At 36.4% G+C, this 19090-nt stretch overlaps 1 protein-coding gene across 2 annotated transcripts in view; it reads left to right on the top strand.

Annotated features, from left to right (window-relative positions):
- The window catches only part of dock11 (dedicator of cytokinesis 11), a 113165-nt gene that overhangs the window by 2468 nt on the left and 91607 nt on the right, over positions 1-19090 (top strand). For both annotated transcript variants that reach the window (XM_048185723.1, XM_048185722.1), the window contains exons 2-9: positions 7320-7436; positions 8879-8968; positions 9127-9209; positions 9296-9356; positions 14028-14123; positions 15436-15570; positions 16065-16239; positions 18037-18116. In XM_048185723.1, coding sequence (XP_048041680.1) covers positions 7320-7436; positions 8879-8968; positions 9127-9209; positions 9296-9356; positions 14028-14123; positions 15436-15570; positions 16065-16239; positions 18037-18116 — 837 coding nt within the window. The remainder of the gene's footprint in view (positions 1-7319; positions 7437-8878; positions 8969-9126; positions 9210-9295; positions 9357-14027; positions 14124-15435; positions 15571-16064; positions 16240-18036; positions 18117-19090) is intronic.

Genomic DNA, 19090 nt, shown 5'->3' with positions numbered 1-19090 from the left:
TAAATTGTGTTCCGAAGATGAACGAAGGTCTTATGGGTGTGGAACGACATGAGGGTGAGTAATAAATGACAGAATTTTCATTTCTGGGTGAACTAACCCTTTAAATATCACAAGAGGTTATTACTGATGTATTTTATATCATGCAATAAAACGTGATAATATCTTGAGCATGTGTTCACCACAGACATTATTTCAAGAATTTAACCAGAAACCCATTCAAAAAACCCATTGACTTCAGGACGATGGAAACGGAAGTGCTAAAATGCAAACTCGTTTCTAGGTTTTGGCCTACAAAAATATGTCATCCCTGCACAACTCTATTTCAGGCATTTAACCAAAAACCCATTCAAACAGAGAGGCACGCTATAGACAGACATTAAACACTTTAAAGCCAAAACTGACCCCATTTAATTTATGAATGCACATCATTGTAAATTAAATGGTGCATATTATTTCAATGCAAAAAAAATAACGGCATAATTTGCTCTTCCTCTGAAATGGCTTTCCATTTCATAACTAAAAATGGGCTGATCATATTTAGGGCCCATTACAGCAAACGGCAATTCATATTGACTGTAAATATGGGGCAGTTGTGGCCAAGCTGCAGAAAGTTACAGTACTAAGTGTAAACTACTTGCAGTGTTTTATGCTATGTTTGCTGCACAGGACTTACTGGATGTAAATATTTCAAGATGCTTTCAAATGGTGGGCCTCAAATGCTCACGGATCCACAGAGCATGTGGTCCTCCATGAGATTTACAAGACAAGATAAGCTTTTCAAAAGGCTTGTAATGATACAGAAAATAGATCAGATCTGCGTTTGCATTGTAACTCAAAGGTTCAGACAGAGGCTGTGGCAGTTCAGTTCACATGCTGGCGAATGTGTTTACATACAGTGGCCTAATTCACATCAGCTGTGGTAGGAGCTCTACTTTCTGTCTGCTAAGCCAAAGACTCACATCTGGAAAATACATTAACCACCCGGTAGTCATGCTTCAGTCGTAGATTCTGTACAGCTGTAAGTCGCCCACTTTGTCGCCCTTCAACTTTTCATGTTGCGTTCTTGCATACGGAAATAACATGACTAAAACGTGCGTGGCGCCAACGCCCATGAGCTTGTGAGCAGCCAGTAATCTGGCTCATATTTCCTTTTACCTCAGCCTGTGGTTTGATGGCCTGTGATTGTTTTTCTTCAGTTCCTCTCTGTCCTCAACAGGGTTGATGTTGATAGCCCCTTTTTTTAAATGATCTGAGGCCTTGTGGTTGTTTTTGCAGAGGTTGGGCTATTTTCGGCAATAGGAAGCTAGTCCTACCAGGGTAAGGTAGCTTAACCTTGGTCTTGAGATTTTAACTCCTGGCTTGCAGCGATTAGGGATAGGACTTGGACTTAGGCTAGTATTCCCATTGGGGAAGTTGGTGCTAGTTTGGTTTGAAAGGGCAGTTGAGAGAGAGTGCAGCCACAAGGCAACAGAAGTTAGCTGTAACTCATGCTCTGTTGAAGCATGTACGTGTAGAAGCTGGACTGGCTGTGGTTTTTTGCCTCTATGTGGTATGACACATGACAGGAAGTTGCTGCTGAAACACTTGCATTGGTTGTCAGCTCATGTATGTGTTTAGAAACACAGGAAGCATTTATGTGTATTATAAGAGATGATATTGATGTATGGCTGTTTTTGTCTAGGTATATTTGTGCTGTTATTTCCCCTTCTCAAGCAAGACAATTAATGAAAGTTAAGCATATTGTGCAATTTGGATATAAAATAAAATAATTTTTTTTGAAAGAAATTTATACTTTTATTTAGCAAGGTTGCTATTAATGTATTAAAAGTGACAGTCACTTGTCAAGTGACATTTTAAAGGGTTAGTTCACCCAAAAATGAAAATTCTGTCATTAATTACTCACCCTCATGTCGTTCTACACCCTTAAGACCTTTGTTCATCTTCGGAACACAAATTAAGATATTTTTGATGAAATCCAATGGCTCGTGAGACCTGCATTGAGAGCAAGTTAACTTAGACTTTCAAACGCCCAGAAAGTTACTAAAACATATTTAAAACAGTTGATGTGACTACAGTGGTTCAACCTTAATGTTATGAAGTGACGAGAATACTTTTTGTGCGTCAAAAAAACGAAATAACGACTTTATTCAACAATATCTAGTGATGGCTGATTTCAAAACGCTGCTTCATAAAGCTTTACGAATCTTTTGTTTTTCGAATCAGTGGTTCGGAGCGTGTATAAAACTGCCAAAGTCATGTGATTTCAGTAAATGAGGCTTTGTTATGTCATAAGTGTTTCGAAATTTCAGTGGTTCACGTGACTTATGACATAACAAAGCCTCATTTACTGAAATCACATGACTTTGGCAGTTTTATACATGCTCTGAACCACTGATTCGAAACAAAAGATTCGTAAAGCTTTATGAAGCAGCGTTTTGAAATTGCCATTCACTGGATATTGTTAAATAAAGTCGTAATTTTGTTTTTTTTGGAACACAAAAAGTATTCTTGTCACTTCATAACATTAAGGTTGAACCACTGTAGTCACATGAACTTTTTAAATACAGTTGTTTTAAATACAACTTTAGTACCTTTCTGGTTGTTTGAAAGTGTTAATTAACTTGCTTTCAGTGAAGGCCTCAGATTTTATAAAAAATATCTTAATTTGGTTTCCGAAGATTAACAAAGGTCATACGGGTGTGAAACGACATGAGGGTGAGTAATTAATGACAGAATTTTCATTTTTGGGTGAACTAACCCTTTAAATAAATGCTGTTTTTTCCAACTTTCAAAGAATCCTGAAAAAATGTATCACAAAAATATTAAAGGTGCCCTAGATTATGTTTTTAAAAGATGTAATATAAGTCTAAGGTGTCCCCTGAATGTGTCTGTGAAGTTTCAGCTCAAAATACCCCATAGATGTTTTTTTATTCATTTTTTTAACTGCCTATTTTGGGGCATCATTATAAATGCGCCGATTTTATGCTGCGGCCCCTTTAAATCCCGTGCTCTCCGCCCACAGAGCTCGTGTTTGCCTTGAACAGTGCTTTAACAAAGTTCACACAGCTAATATAACCCTCAAAATGGATCTTTACAAAGTGTTCGTCATGCATGCGTCGGATTATGTGAGTATTGTATTAGGGCTGTAACGATATGCGATATGAAACCGAAATCGCGATACGCAGGTCCACGAACCTGTATCGCGATGTGAGAAGGCAGAATCGCGACACACCCCTTCCAACTCCCAGAGTTATCCTTCCTGTCCAGATCCAATGCTACCACATTTTTAAATTACTATACGTATTAGGGGTGTAACGATTTATCGTAGATGGTGTGTCTCAATCAGCTCTCAGTTCAGTAAGTGTTTCGGGCACACATTGAATCTTGCAAGCAGGTTTAAACCTTTCTCATGTCAGTCTCTTGCATGGTCGCGTGAGAAAGTCGTGGCTTTCTTTCACCGCAGTGCACAGCAACAGCTGTGCTCACAGAAAAGCAAAAGACGCTTGCGATGCTTTGCTTTAAGTTAGAGGCCGTTCACATATTGCGTCTTTTCCGCGTGCAAGTCAGTTATTATTTTCAAATGTAGCCGGGCGGCAGGCGCGCTCATAATGGGATCAACGCGGTCGCGACGCGCATGCAATTCTCAACTTCTCAGAATGCCGCAAGCGCACCGCAGGTCGTGTGACAAGAATCAACCGATCAGCTATGGCCTTTCCGTAACAAAACATCAAAAGCTCAACCGAACAGCTGATCATAGCTGTACATGGTGGTTTTTATATCTTATCTCCATCAATATATCTCGTAGTAAAACTAATGCAAGGGCTATAATTTATCCTTTGCAGAAACATCCTGATCCTCTTGGAGAGCTCAGTTCATGGTTGCATAGCAACGACCGACGCCACAGGAGCGCAAGCGCTTTGGAAAGAAGGAGAAGCGGTGCGGCCGCGCCTTCCACGCGTTTTTAGACGCGATATGTGAACGGCCCCTATTCATAATTCTAAGTTCATGTTAAATTTAACATTTTTTTTCAGTGACAGACAGCCCTATTCAACTGTTAATTTGAATACAGAAGGTTTTTATTAAAATTTTATATTTATTTATTTTATTGAAATGTGATCTTGTATGTACAACAAGGAAAATTATTGAAATTTGTTCATGTTTTTTTTAATAAATCTTGTTTGAATTTCAGTTTCATTTTGTTCAAAATATCGTGATACGTATCGTATCGTGAACTTTGTATCGAGATACGTACCGTATCGTGACCTGAGCGTATCGTTACACCCCTATATTGTATACTGTTATATTGTTTACTTCTGATTTTGAATGAGTTTGATAGTGCTCCGTGGCTAATGGGTAATGCTACACTGTTTATAAAGATTTATAAAGTGAAAGTGTTTATAAAGATTTATAAAGAATGAAGTTGTGTTTATGAATTATACAGACTGCAAGTGTTTAAAAATGAAAATAGCGACGGCTCTTGTCTCCGTGAATACAGTAATAAACGATGGTAACTTTAACCACATTTAACAGTACATTAGCAACATGCTAACGAAACATTTAGAATGACAATTCACAAATATCACTAAAAATATCATGTTATCATGGATCATGTCAGTTATTATTGCTCCATCTGCCATTTTTCGCTATTGTTCTTGCTTGCTTACCTAGTCTGATGATTTGGTTGTGCACATCCAGACGTTAATACTGGCTGCCCTTGTCTAATGCCTTTCATAATGTTGGGAACATGGGCTGGCATATGCAAATATTGGGGCGTACACCTCGACTGTTACGTAACAGTCGGTGTTATGTTGAGATTCGTCTGTTCTTCGGAGGTCTTTTAAACTAATGAGATTTATATAAAAAGGAGGAAACAATGGAGTTTGAGACTCACTGTATGTCATTTCCATGTACTGAACACTTGTTATTTAACTATGCCAATATAAATTCAATTTTTCATTCGAGGGCACTTTTAAGCAGCACAACTGTTTTCAACATTAATGTTAATTCATCATATTAAAATGTCTGAAAACAGTTCGTTCTAAGATTCTCTTTGTTCTAAGGTCTCCCTAAACCCCTCCTTTCCGAGAGCCTACTCTACTCTGATTGGTCACACGGTCCAGTCTGTTGTGATTGGTCTACCTCTTACAGCGTGTGGGAAATGAAACGCCCATTTACCACATCTGAACTTCAGCTCCAGATTTTCCTCAGCACTTGATACAAAACAGTAATGATGGCGTCGTTTTTTCCTTATCAGTTCCAAGTGCAGGTCCTCATCTTTTTGAAGTTCATGCAAAGTGGATTTGCAGTGCTGAAAACAGCATCTTCTTGACATGTCAACAACTCAAACCAAACTCTTCCAGGCCTCAGCCACAACTACAGTGTTTGAGGGTCAAAGTAGACGTTGTTCATGGGCAGCCAGTGAGGACCATTTGCCTGGCAAGTCCAGAATGATATATCTTCTACAAGATATATTAGTCTGGTCAGTCCGCCCTCCGTCGCGATTCGAGTCAACTCCAAACCGTACCGTGCAATCAGATTCGTTTATTTCAGTGACGCAAACAGCGTCACTCTAGTCTGGCAAAAGTCCCTACAATATCAACAAAGATTGCGCACGGGAGACCCGAGAGTTTGTTCTATTCAGTTTTAAATGACCAAAAACACATTAATTATTTACTTTTCGCTGTTGACTCTCTTGTCGCTTTGCTAACGTCATATCCGCCTTCTCTGATTGGTTTACTCCGCTTCCTGTTTGCTCGGATTTGCTCTGCCCTAGAAATCGAATTGATTCAATGGCCGACCAGACTCATCCGCTGGTACAGTGGTGAGCCTGGATTTTCCAGGCAAGAAGACCATAGGCTGGCAATATGCAAATTTGTTACATTGTTTCTTGTGATACTTACTGAAGACTCGTTTCAGCAGTTCAGAATGGATTCTTTCTTTTACGAGACAATAATTTTATTTGTCGTGCACTTTGATCTTAAAACTTTGAAGACATTTTACATTCACAAACAGCTATATTACACACTGCATGAAAGGTAATATTTGAAAACAGATCTAAAAAGGATTAGTTGAAATTGCTTTAATTTGAACTCATTTTCCTTCATTCCTTTGATTTCGGTTGAAATATTCACAAAAGACCTGTGTGATTATGAGTTCAAGCTCCACTGATCCTGTCAAAGCTGAACTGCTTTAAACATGAGAAACAATGAGCAGCTTTAACCAGCCCCGAACTTTGAACAGAAGGCAGCAACTGCTCATTTTTCGTCTAAACCTTGACTACTGTAGTTATGAAATTGTAACTTCCTCTCTTTATATCATAGTGTGTTGCAATGCAAACAAACTGACACCTTTAGCAGAAGGATAAGTAATTTGAAGGTTTCCTAACATGACTTGCCGCCAAGTCAGCTGAAATGTCATCTCGTTGGCAATTCCCATTTGGAAATGTGAAACACGGGTTAAAGTAGTGCAAAAGAATCAAGTTATGAAAGGTGAGAAATTTGAAATGGAATGGATCATTAATCAGATGTGCTCCACTTCCTCTTTCTTCTGTCCATCCCGCATGGTTTGTTTTGGTGTAAATACTCTCTCTTCTGTGGACTAAAGTCTTTGAATGAGTATCAGACCATGACACAGGCATGTCAGCTGAGTCAGGAGTGTGTGCTTAAGCTTTAACACATGATTCTCTTTTAGAAGGAACTTGAAAAGGGAAAGCACTTGAGAGAAAGCTTTGAACGAAACTCAAAAGCTTTAAAAGTAAAAAAATCGGAAGTCCTGCAGCTGATTTTATTTTTTTATTTTTTTTGTGGAAAGGTTGTAGAGGGGCAGTAAGCAGTGTCTGCTAAATTCACAGGCTGAGCTGTCAAATCAGTGTAAGCTACACTAACAAATACCACAGATTAATCAAATCTGAATAACAACAGTGTGCATTGCTTTAGCAGCAAGCAATGCTCTAGACCAGTGTTTCTCAATGGACCCCTAGTGGTCTTTGACATAAAACCAGGGGGTCCTTATAAAATATCTGAATATTAATTTTTGTATATATTGACATTTGACATGTTCCCATAAAAGAAGAAGATAATATATGTATAATATAACTGACGAAATGACTAAATATAGGACAAATCAACTAACATAGTAGTAAATTATACTTGATTGCATTTGGTCGTCACAAAGTCATTAATGATACCAATGAGCCAATTTTATTCTGGGGTCCTTGAAGATGGTTCCAAATATGATGGGGGTCCATTACTCAAAAAAGGTGGAGAATCACTGCTCTAGACAGCATAGGGCTTTCACTGATCCATCTCGTGTGTTTGCAGGAGCAGCCGAAGATCATCGAGCCGCTGGACTATGAGAATGTGGTGTTCCAGAGGAAAGCTCAAATCCACAGTGATCCACAGAGAGACCTGCTGCTGTGGCCAGCTGATGATGTATCAGTAAGTCATTTCACAAGCACATTTCCTGCTGTTTATTTGTTTGGCTCATTTTCAAACTTCGTCCTCAATCTTGTGCAGGCACCGTACAAATCTAATTTGGCAGGCTGGGCTTTACAAAGCCTAATATTACATAGCAAATATTACATAATATAAGATTAAATACTATTTAAACAACATATATATCTGTCTGTCTTTTTATGTTTATCTCCCTCTAATCAATCTATCTATCTATCTATCTATCTATCTATCTATCTATTTTAACAACATATATATCTGTCTGTCTTTTTAATGTTTATCTATCTATCTATCTATCTATCTATCTTAACATATATATATCTGTCTGTCTTTTTTATGTTTATCTATCTATCTATCTATCTATCTATCTATCTATCTATTTTAACAACATATATATCTGTCTGTCTTTTTAATGTTTATCTATCTATCTATCTATCTATCTATCTATCTATCTATCTTAACATATATATATATCTGTCTGTCTTTTTTATGTTTATCTATCTATCTATCTATCTATCTATCTATCTATCTATTTAAACATATATATCTGTCTATCTTTTTTATGTATCTATCTATCTATCTATCTATCTATCTATCTATCTATCTATCTATTTTAACAACATATATATCTGTCTGTCTTTTTAATGTTATCTATCTATCTATCTATCTATCTATCTATCTATCTATCTATTTAAACATATATATGTCTGTCTTTTTTGTTTATCTATCTATCTATCTATCTATCTATCTTAACAACATATATATCTGTCTGTCTTTTTAATGTTTATCTATCTATCTATCTATCTATCTATCTATCTATCTATCTATCTATCTATCTATCTGTCTGTCTGTCTGTCTGTCTGTCTGTCTGTCTGTCTGTCTGTCTATCTATCTATTTAAACAACATATATATCTGTCTTTTTTGTTTATCCATCTATCCATCTATCCATCTATCTATCTATCTATCTATCTATCTATCTTAACAACATATATATCTGTCTGTCTTTTTAATGTTTATCTATCTATCTATCTATCTATCTATCTATCTATCTATCTGTCTGTCTGTCTGTCTGTCTGTCTCTGTCTGTCTGTCTGTCTATCTATTTAAACAACATATATATCTGTCTTTTTTGTTTATCTATCTATCTATCTATCTATCTATCTATCTATCTATCTATCTATCTATCTATCTATCTATCTATCTATCTATCTATCTATCTATCTATCTATCTATCTATCTATCTATCTATCTATCTATCTATCTATCTATCTATCTATCTATCCATCTATGTGTCTGTCTGTTTATCTAATAATCTTTCTGTCTGTCTGTCTTTCCGTCCATCTGTTTGCATATTGGTCTATCTGTCTGTCTGCCTGTGTATCCACCTGTCTATCTATCTAACTATCTATCCATCTAATCTATCTAGGAGGCACAGATTGATCGTCAAAGGAGAACCAGTGTTCCTTCAGTTCCTCAAAATGCAGAGAATGAAGCAAAAAGCCTGTTCGCCAAAGAGGTAAGGATTGAGCAGAATCTCGCAATACTAAAACAGCAGCAAAGCCTGCAGCTTTCCTGACTAATAAAATATGAGATAACATTTTCCTGTTTTTCATATTTTGATGTTTTTCTGATCATGTGATTGAGTAATTGAGCAATACTTACGCTCTTTGGCAGTGCATTAAGATGTACAACACCAACTGGCACGTCATCAACTATAATTACGAGGCCTACTCTGGAGATTTCCGGACGCTGCCCTGGTATGCCAGTTTTGCTTTTTTTTTTGCCAAAGGTTTTGCAGTGCTATTTGCAAAGTTTGGCGTAAGCTTCTTTTTCTGTCTTGCAGTAAAGGGATAAAGACGGAAAAGCTTCCCAGCCAAGTGTTTGAGGTGGATGAGGGGGAGGAGGTAAGAGACATTAATGTTGGGCAGTGGAAAACTGAGTACAGAATATTGCACTGCCTTTTCTCATTTTCTTGTTTTTAAAAATGCTTTTCTGCCCATTTTCTTTTGAATTATGTGCAGAATCAAACAACAAATTGACTACCATATTTAAAAAAAAATGCATTTTGTTTATTTTGTCACAGATAAAACAAGTGAAAACTGAGCCTTTATACAAATTATCAGTAACATACATTTTTAAAGCAAACAACATTTTTGAAATCCAAAATGACATACACACTGTGTGTGATTTGTCGTAGCACAAAACAGAAAAGTCTCTTCTAGTAATGTTAACCACAGACCTTATTTTAATCATATATCAAGACCAAATATCTAGTTGGTCTACAAATTGTCGTCATGACTAAACAGCTCTATTACTGTCTAAAAAGGACTGTATCCAATCAAAAAATAAGACTTCTTTTTATATTTGTGTATAGTTTGTACTGCATTGTGAACTCTGAAATGCTAAAAGTGACACATTTATTGTGTTTTACTTCTGAATACTGTATATGTAAATGTTGTGAGGCTTCTGTGAGGTCATAATCAGATGTAGAGATGAAGGCCAGACGGTCAGCAGAGAGGCCTGTTACATGAAACCTGACCCTCATGGTCTATTAATAGACGCACATTAAATGTCCAGCAGATCTTGATAAAATTAGATGTAAGAAGTGGTGATTACAGTGTGTGTGCATGTCTGAATCTGTGTGTATATGTTTTAGACATGGATAGTCTTGCCTGTTTCCTTACAGTTCACTTAAATTAACTGGTGAATCAAGTTAAATGTATTGTCTAAACACTAATGTGAAAGTAACTTTTTGGGCTAAAGAGAGAGGCCAATGAAGCCAAAATATACACAATAATAAGGGCATTATATGAGAATGAATTCAGTATCTCATTCAGTTGCAAAATGACAATATACTCACCCATATGTCATTCCAAACCTGTATGCATTCTTTTCTTCTGCAGAACACAAAATATATTTTATAGAATGTTGGGGTCCATTAGAACACATTGACTAAAATATGTATATAAAGTTTATATATTTACTTTATTATTTTCAGCTAATAAAATAATCTTTTACATCCCAGACTTCAAAGATTGGTACATTTACACAACTTCCTCCTTAGATCAACAATAAAATTATATCACTGTCATAGTACCTCATATACAGGTATGGGATCCACTTGCAGAATCTGTGAAAATGTGAATAATTTTAACTAAATAAGAGAGATCATACAAAATGCATGTTATTTTTTATTTAGTGCTGTCCTGAGCAAGATATTTTACATAAAAGATGTTTATATGTAGTCCACAAGATAAAAAAAAATAGCTGAATTTATTAAAATAACCTTTAATTGGGAACCCTTAGTTCTTAAAACTGTGTGTGGTTACCTGGATAATCTATGATGATGATGATTGTTGATGATTAGATGATTGTTTTGAGATGGTTGTTCATGAGTCCCTTGTTTGTCCTGAACAGTTAAACTGCCCAATGTTGTTCAGAAAAATCCTCCTTAAATTTTCCAGCATTTTTTGCATATTTTGAACCTGTTCCAGCAGTGACTGTATGATTTTTGAGATCCATCTTTTCACACTGAGGACAACTGAGGGACTCAAACACAACTCTTAAAAAAGTTGAAACATTCACTGATGCTTCAGAAGGAAACACGATGCATTAAGACCCTTTTTTATTAGTTGTGTTTCCGTCCCTCAATTGTCCTCAGTGTGAAAAGATGGATCTCAAAATCATACAGTCACTGCTCGAAAGGGTTCAAATATGCAAAAATCCTTGAAAATTGAAGAATCTGCAGGATCTGGAGGATTTTTCTGAAGAACAGAGCTCAGTTTAACTGCTCAGGACAAACAAGGGACTATTATTGTATTTTTGGTCAAATAAATGCATCCTTGGTGAGTTTAAGAGACTTCTTTCAAAAACATTACAAAATCTTATCGACCTCAAACATTTTAATTTGGGTATTGGGTAGTGTGTGTGTGTGTTTATATATATATATATATATATATATATATATATATATATATATATATATATATATATATATATATATATATATATATAATATGTATGTATATGTTGGCGGCTGTGTCATGTCCATTTAATTTAATTAATTAGCTGAGTGACTCAGAAGGGAGAACAGGGTGCAAGCAATTGATCAGTCACAGAGGGGCTGTTAGGAACAGAAAGAGGGAGGGCATGAGAAATGTTAGAGGGAAGAGGGGAGAAGGGCATTTGGACAATTATATTACAGTGGAGAGCTAGAGAAAAGCACATTCATAAAGGACGCCAGGCCACTTCAATTAAATTAACACACACACACACACACACACACACACAATTATAGTTGCTCTAAGTAAAAAAAAATCCCACTACATTGTACCTTTCATAAATACATTAATATTACTGTTATATGCACTATATTTGTTTCCAAGCATCTTTAAGCTGTGTTTTACATGATTATTGTATTGTTTTTATGTATGTGTGTGTGTGTGTGTGTGTTTGTGTGTGATGTTGAGTTGGGTGTATTGTGTGTCTCTCTCTTTAAAAAAATTCAATTATAATTAACTATCTTAAGGAAAAAAAAAATCTATCTCAGCTAATGCTGTAAACTACATACAGTAGGGGTGTGACGAGACAGGTATCTCACGAGACGAGACGAGACTCGAGATTGAGTTCACGAGACGAGACAAGATTTTTACACACTATTTTTAAGAAATCCTCAATGGTGAAATACATGACTAGAAAAAATATTCTGCAGGTGCATTTGAAATGTTTTAACTAATCATCTTGTAATGAATGTCATTTCAGTTCTACTTTCTGAGTATGAATTATCATTTGCAGTAAAAGGCAACAATACTCAAGTAATGTAAACGGTTTTGCCACTAACTCAACTGACTGACTTCTCTCCTGTATGATTTCAGTCTCTTCAGACCTTACTGTACATGATTTATGAGCTTCTACAACTTTTGACCTCCTAACTGAACTCCTTTCCACAAACTGATCATAGAAATAAAAACAGTATAAATAAAAATGGTAACACTTTACAATAAGGTCTCATTTATTAACATTAATGTATTAACCAACATCAACTAACAATGAGCAATATATGTGCTACAGTATTTATTAATCTTTATGTTAGTTAATAAAAATAGTCATTGGTTGTTAGTTCATGATAGTTCACAGTGAATTAACTAATGTTAACAAATGAAACCTTATTGTTTGTGCTTAATAAGATTAAGAGAAAACTGTTATTCATTTTTATGGTAACACTTTACAATAAGTGCAACCATAATCGCACTCTCTCAATATTCAATGTGCAAATAAGACCAAATTTTTCTTTGATACAGAGCTAAGGTTACAACTACACTGCCCAGCCTAAAGTAGCTTTCATATTGAGAGATATTTGCATGCATCAGGGAGCCGCTTTTTCAAAATGCGGGGTATTGAAATCGCGCTTGAATGCGCGCTCGCGTTTACTTTCACTTTCACGATCGCACGTAACTGTAAATATGGAGCGGCGGCGACTGTTATCCACCTGAATTAAATGTTTTTTATTTAAATACAAAGCAAAAGGACAGTGGAGGCGTAATGTAAACGTAGCGGTGGCATATTCTTTCCTAATCATCCTAACACTCTGTCATGGCAATATCACGAGACTACTTTTCGCCTCGACGAGAAATCTCGTCACATTTTAGTCTCGCAAATCACACCCCTAATATACAGGGAGCCCTTTCTTGCACATTACTGTGATATTAAAGGTTACAATTAACAACAGAGCCCAAACTATTAAATTCAGTTGCTGTTTATTTTTTAGATATAATATTCAACACTCAAATAAAAAAACTTGTAAACTGCACTTAAGGCAGGTTTTGAATGCTTTAACTTCTAAATCTAATTATACAATTGTTTTTTTAATTATTTTTTTACTCTAATTAATTTTTGAAATATAATCATTTACACAGCTACTGTCATAACTTGTTTTCATGACAAAATTATTTAAATAAATTAAATAATTAAGACCTTACTAACAGGTAAAGTAAATATAATGAATATATATGAACTAAAATAGTGCATATATTTAGTGAAACTCTGCCCTCTAGAGTTTATTTCTCTAGTGAACTAACATGCTGTGGACACTAAATGACTTGCCTGAGGTAAATGTAATGCTACGTGAGATATTATTCTCAAGCTGTTGTATTGACGTCTTTCCAAGGTTGAAACACTGGTTGAGAGATTACACGTAAACATACAGTATCTATGCAGAGATCATGTGTTCTTCTTCTGCGCTTTTTCCTGTTGTGGCGGTTAGCAAACAGCGTTGCCTTGTGGATGGCCTGTGACTGGCTGTTTTTGTCATCTGACTTTATGCACCGAATTGTGACATCCGTACTGTGACGGTTTGGGATGAATACATGTACCGTTACACCCCATGAGTTAGTATGCAAGGGATAAGTGACTTATTTGCATCAAGGTTTGTAAATGCAAAACACACAGCGTTCATGTTCAGAGCATTTGATCTTTAGGGCAGAGAGGTAGCGCTCCTAGACATATATTGATCTGTGTCTTTGCATTCAGATCAGTTTATCTGCTTCCTTAGTTCTTACTCTGTCTGTGTGTTTCAGGATTCGTCATCTCTTTGCTCTCAGAGAGGAGGAGTAATGAAGCAGGGCTGGCTGCAGAAGGCCAACATCAACAGCAGCCTGTCTGTCTCTATGAAGGTTAGTGGAATCATCAGCACACCTTTTTTAAAAGACATCAGCAGAACTTTAGCAGCCATTGTTGCTTAATATAATGTACGTCCGTCGTCTACTCATCAATACAGTTTGAGGAACCACTGCTGGATAGGACTATAAGGTCTTTTGTTTTCTCAGTAAATCAGAAACATCAATTACATGCACTAATGTGCAGCACTCTCCCCAAAGTAAAACATACAAAAGGATAAATGTACATAATACCACTTAGGACACAAAATTAATTTGTAATTAAAATGGTTAAGACCATTAAAAGAAAACTAAATATTTTTTGTCCAGGAGTGTAGATTGGTCAGGAGACCAACACTTAACTTTCAAATACGATTAAGGGGTTAGTTCACCCAAAAATGAAATTTCTGTCATTAATTACTCACCCTCATGTCGTTCCAAACCAGTAAGACCTTCGGAACACAAACTAAAATGTTTTTGATGAAATCCAAGTGCTTCTGACCTCCCTATACACAGTGACGTCATAACCAATTTCAAGGCCCAGAAAGGTAGTAAAGACATTGTTAAAATAGTCCACGTGAATACAGTGGTTTAACCTTAAAGGTGCTCTAAGCGACGTCACGCGTTTTTAGGCCAAAACATTTTTTGTCACATACAGCAAACATCTCCTCACTATCCGCTAGCTGTCTGTCCCCTGAACACACTGTGAAAAAACGCGGTCTCTGTAGTCGCCACAAGCTCCGAAAACAGCAATAAAAACAAACTGGTGCAACCTGGACCACGAATCATAATAAACACGCTCCAGCCAATAACCGACAAGAATGATTTTAAATGCGCGTTCATGACTGTTTCAGGAAGCACGGAGGGGAGGGGGAGGAGGAGGAGGAGGGAGGGTCTAGCTAACCTCTGTTTTGTTTGACAACACTTCGAACGTCAACAGAAAGTTACTCCACCCAGGATCACTTAGAGCACCTTTAATGTTATCAAGCGACGAGAATACTTTTTCTGTGCAAAACCCAAACCAAAATAATGCTTTTTTCAACCATTTCTTCTCTTCCATGTCGGTCTCCTACACTGTTCACGTAGCAAACACAGTGTAGCGCTTCCAGGTTCTACATGAACGCAGGCTCTGTATTGGCTGACGCCGTTCATGTGAGCAGCACCATGCATGCGTGTGATGCTGACGCAGGAGCCGGCCAATAATGGGCGTAGTTAAACATAGAACAATGTGTGTCACGGTTTCCACAAAAATGTTAAGCTGCACAACTGTTTTCAACATTGATAGTAAGAAATGGTGAGTGAGCAGCACTTTTTTTTTTTTTCTCCACAGGTGTTCAAGAGGAGGTATTTCTACCTTTCTCAACTCCCTGATGGCTCCTACATACTGAATTCATACAAAGATGAGAAAAACTACAAAGAATCAAAAGGCTCCATCTATCTGGACTCCTGTATAGATGTAGTTCCGGTACATGCTCTAAATAAGTTTGTATACAGAAATCCTGAATTGTTTTTAGCATTATAACTTACAAATTGTAAAATGTAAATATGTAATTTATATTTATTCATTTAGCAGACTATTTTATCCAAAGTGACTTACAAATGAGGTGTACAGCAATTGATGACAATTAAATTATAAAATGATCATTGTTAAAAAGTTTATTATAATTAGTGATACATTTATTATTATTATCATCAAAACACTACAAATGTATTGCCTGTTAAGCTTAATTTTTATTTTATAATTATTATGTCCCACTTATCTTCATACTTCAGATGGAAGTGTCTGAACTTGGTTTGATACGTTTCTCAGGAAGTTTAACAGCAGAATGTAGCAGCCCTCAGGCTGGGGTGTAATATCAGTAACACAACAGAGGAATTTTCGTTGCTTACAACCACAAACAGCTCTTAAAGTCGCACAATTAAATTCCTCCACTGACTCACGCAGCACATTTCTTGCAGTGCTCTAAGATGCGGCGCAATTGTTTTGAGCTGAAGATGCAAGACCGTTACAGTCACTATCTGGCGGCCGACAGCGAGACGGAGATGGAGGATTGGGTGAACACGCTGAAACAGGCCTTACTGGGCACGATGGAGGACAAGAGGAACGGATCAGAACCTTCTGAAAGTTCTCTGGGTAAGTAACACACACACACACACACACTGAAAGCATGCACAATAGCATGTGAAGATGCTTAAAGTGCCCCTATTATGCTTTTTTTTTTTTAATGAAATATTCCTTTAAGCTTTAATGATGTAATGTGACTTATTGCATCATCATCATCATCAAAGACATGATGTCACTCTCAAAATACCAACAGTAAACAGTTTTTAATTGGCTGCTCTCAGTGTTTTCCCTTCATTTTGGAACACAAACCACCTTCTCTATAAACAAAATATTCATCCACGTCACCAAATACCAAGCATTTTGGCAATGTAGGGAAATTCTGGTCTGTGTCTAGTACTTCATAGTACTTGCATAGTTCCCATTCTGCTAAATATGTTTGTTTTCATTTTGGGGCCTTTTTAAAGCCTATCGAACTTGATGTTTTCTCTGTATTCGAAATAAGACCCACTGAATAATAATAATAACAATAATAGTACAGTTTCTTCTCTTTTATTGTAGGAGACTCAGTCTTCTGGACTCTGAGTAAATATTTTCTCTTGTGATGACAGATTACTGAAATGTTAGGGAGGCTCTATTCACATAGAGGAGTAGAGAAGGGAATGCTGCTTTTGGTCTGTTAAATAAAGACACTGATAAACAACTCCCTGCACTTCTATGGTATAAACTTTGGCCAATAGTGGTGTTTGTTTTTATGACCTTCCATGTGATGGTCATGAGGAAATGAAATTATGCTTTCAATAACATGCTTTCAATTTGTAACTTCTCGATTTCTGGAATGAAGAATGGGCATAATTCAGATCTCTGAAATTGAAATGACACAGTTATTATATGATAACTTTAACTATTAGCATTAGAATTAAACACAACCATAACTACACAAAACAACAGCATACAATAAATGCTGGATGTCTTCATGCAGGCTTTAGTCTCAAATGCTGCTTTCCAGTTCATCTGGTTTTCTTTGCTCTAAGTTTAACAGACTGTCCTAACATGTATGATACCCCATGTCCCTATTTGGGTAGCCATTCCTTTTGTTTATTATAAGTCTAGATAGTATATGGGACATGAACAGCACACAAAATAGTATAAAATATTAAGTTTTTTTTTTTTTTTGAAAGGTGCTTCAGAAAATGCATTTAACAGGTTGCAGATTTAGCCTAAATGTGGACAATATTATGTTTTTGGTCATTAAAATAAGTTAATGATTTAAAACATTAATGCAATGAATTGAATATTGATAGAAGAGATTTTAATTGAATTTTAATTGCTGGATTTAGGCCAAAATCACCAGGGGAGAGGCAGATATTTTATGTCCTGTGTTAGATCGTAGTTTATATAATAAATCTAATTAGATACAACATGAGATCAAGCTGCACCCTATTCTTGGAAAGTGGCAGTATATGAATCAAGCAGCCATTTAAAAATGTTCCACACATTAGTTTGGAGATAAATCTTCCAGCAGCCCACCTTCTCTGTGTGTTCATGAATAAATGAGGGCAGCTGAGTTCCCAGAAAGCTCCACCTAGTGTCTCTGATTTGACACTTTTTTTTCAGCAACTCGTGCACACATTACAGCTACTGGCAAAAAATATAAGACACCTTGATCAGCAAATCAGCAATGTGACTGTGACTTTTGCTGTTTAAAAATAACTGTCAGTCGTGGTTAAAGAGAATTTTCTGCTTGGCGTCTAAGATAAGCCCATATTCACCCACTGCATGATAATATAACGTTTTGTCTGGTAAGCATGTACCTTCAGTAGAATTAATCAGTTTGCCTTTTGATTAACAAATGCCTCATCTCCATAGATGACGACAGCAGTAGCCAGGGGAAACCAGAGAACGTTGCGGAGAGCTTTGGCCGGAGTCTTCATCCAGAGCTAATGAAGGTACTTGACAAAATAATTACAATGATAACTGTAGTGGTTTGGACACATCTTTGTACATTTTTAAGTTGCTGTGTTCTGCCTGCTAGGCTAGACATTAGGCCAAATAATTGACATTCAAATAATTGCGATTAAAGATTAATTTCTTTTGTTCATGTCACTTACAATGTAAGACTAATATGTTATTTTTTTACTTGGAATAATACATTTACTGGCCACTTTATTAGGTACACTTGCTAGTACCAGGTTGGACCTCTTTTGTCTTTAGAAGTGCCTTAAAGGGTCAGTTCACCCAAAAATGAAAATTCTGTCATTAATTACTCACCCTCATGTCGTTCCACACCCGTAAGACCTTTGTTAATCTTCAGAACACAAATTAAGATATTTTAGTTGAAATCCGATGGCTCCGTGAGGCCTCCATAGGGAGCAATGGACACTTCCTCTATCTCAAGATCCATAAAGGTACTAAAAACATATTTAAATCGGTTCATGTGAGTTCAGTGGTTCAATATTAATATTATAAAGCGACAAGAATATTTTTGGAGCGCCAAAAAAACAAAATAACGACTTATTCAGTGATGGCCGATTTCAAAACACTGCTTCATGAAGCATCGGATAAATGAATCAGTGTGTCGAATCATGATTCAGATCGCGTGTCAAACTGCCAAAGGCTGAAATCACATGACTTTGGCGCTCCGAAGAGCTGATTCAACACACTGATTCATTTGTGCTCCGAAGCTTCCTGAAGCAGTGTTTTGAAATCGGCCATCACTAAATAAGTTGTTATTTAGTTTTTTTTGCCGCTCCATAAATATTAACGAAGATTAACGAAGGTCTTACGGGTGTGGAACAGCATGAGGGTGAGTAATAAATGACATTATTTTAGTTTTTGGGTAAACTAACCCTTTAATTCTTCATTGCATAGATTCAACAAGGTGCTGGAAACATTCCTCAGAGATTTTGGTCCATATTGACAT

The sequence above is a fragment of the Megalobrama amblycephala genome, linkage group LG3 (genome assembly GCF_018812025.1).
Source record: "Megalobrama amblycephala isolate DHTTF-2021 linkage group LG3, ASM1881202v1, whole genome shotgun sequence".
Lineage (NCBI taxonomy): Eukaryota > Metazoa > Chordata > Actinopteri > Cypriniformes > Xenocyprididae > Megalobrama > Megalobrama amblycephala.
Note: the sequence above shows the minus strand (reverse complement) of the source record. Positions and strands in the feature narration are given on the sequence as shown.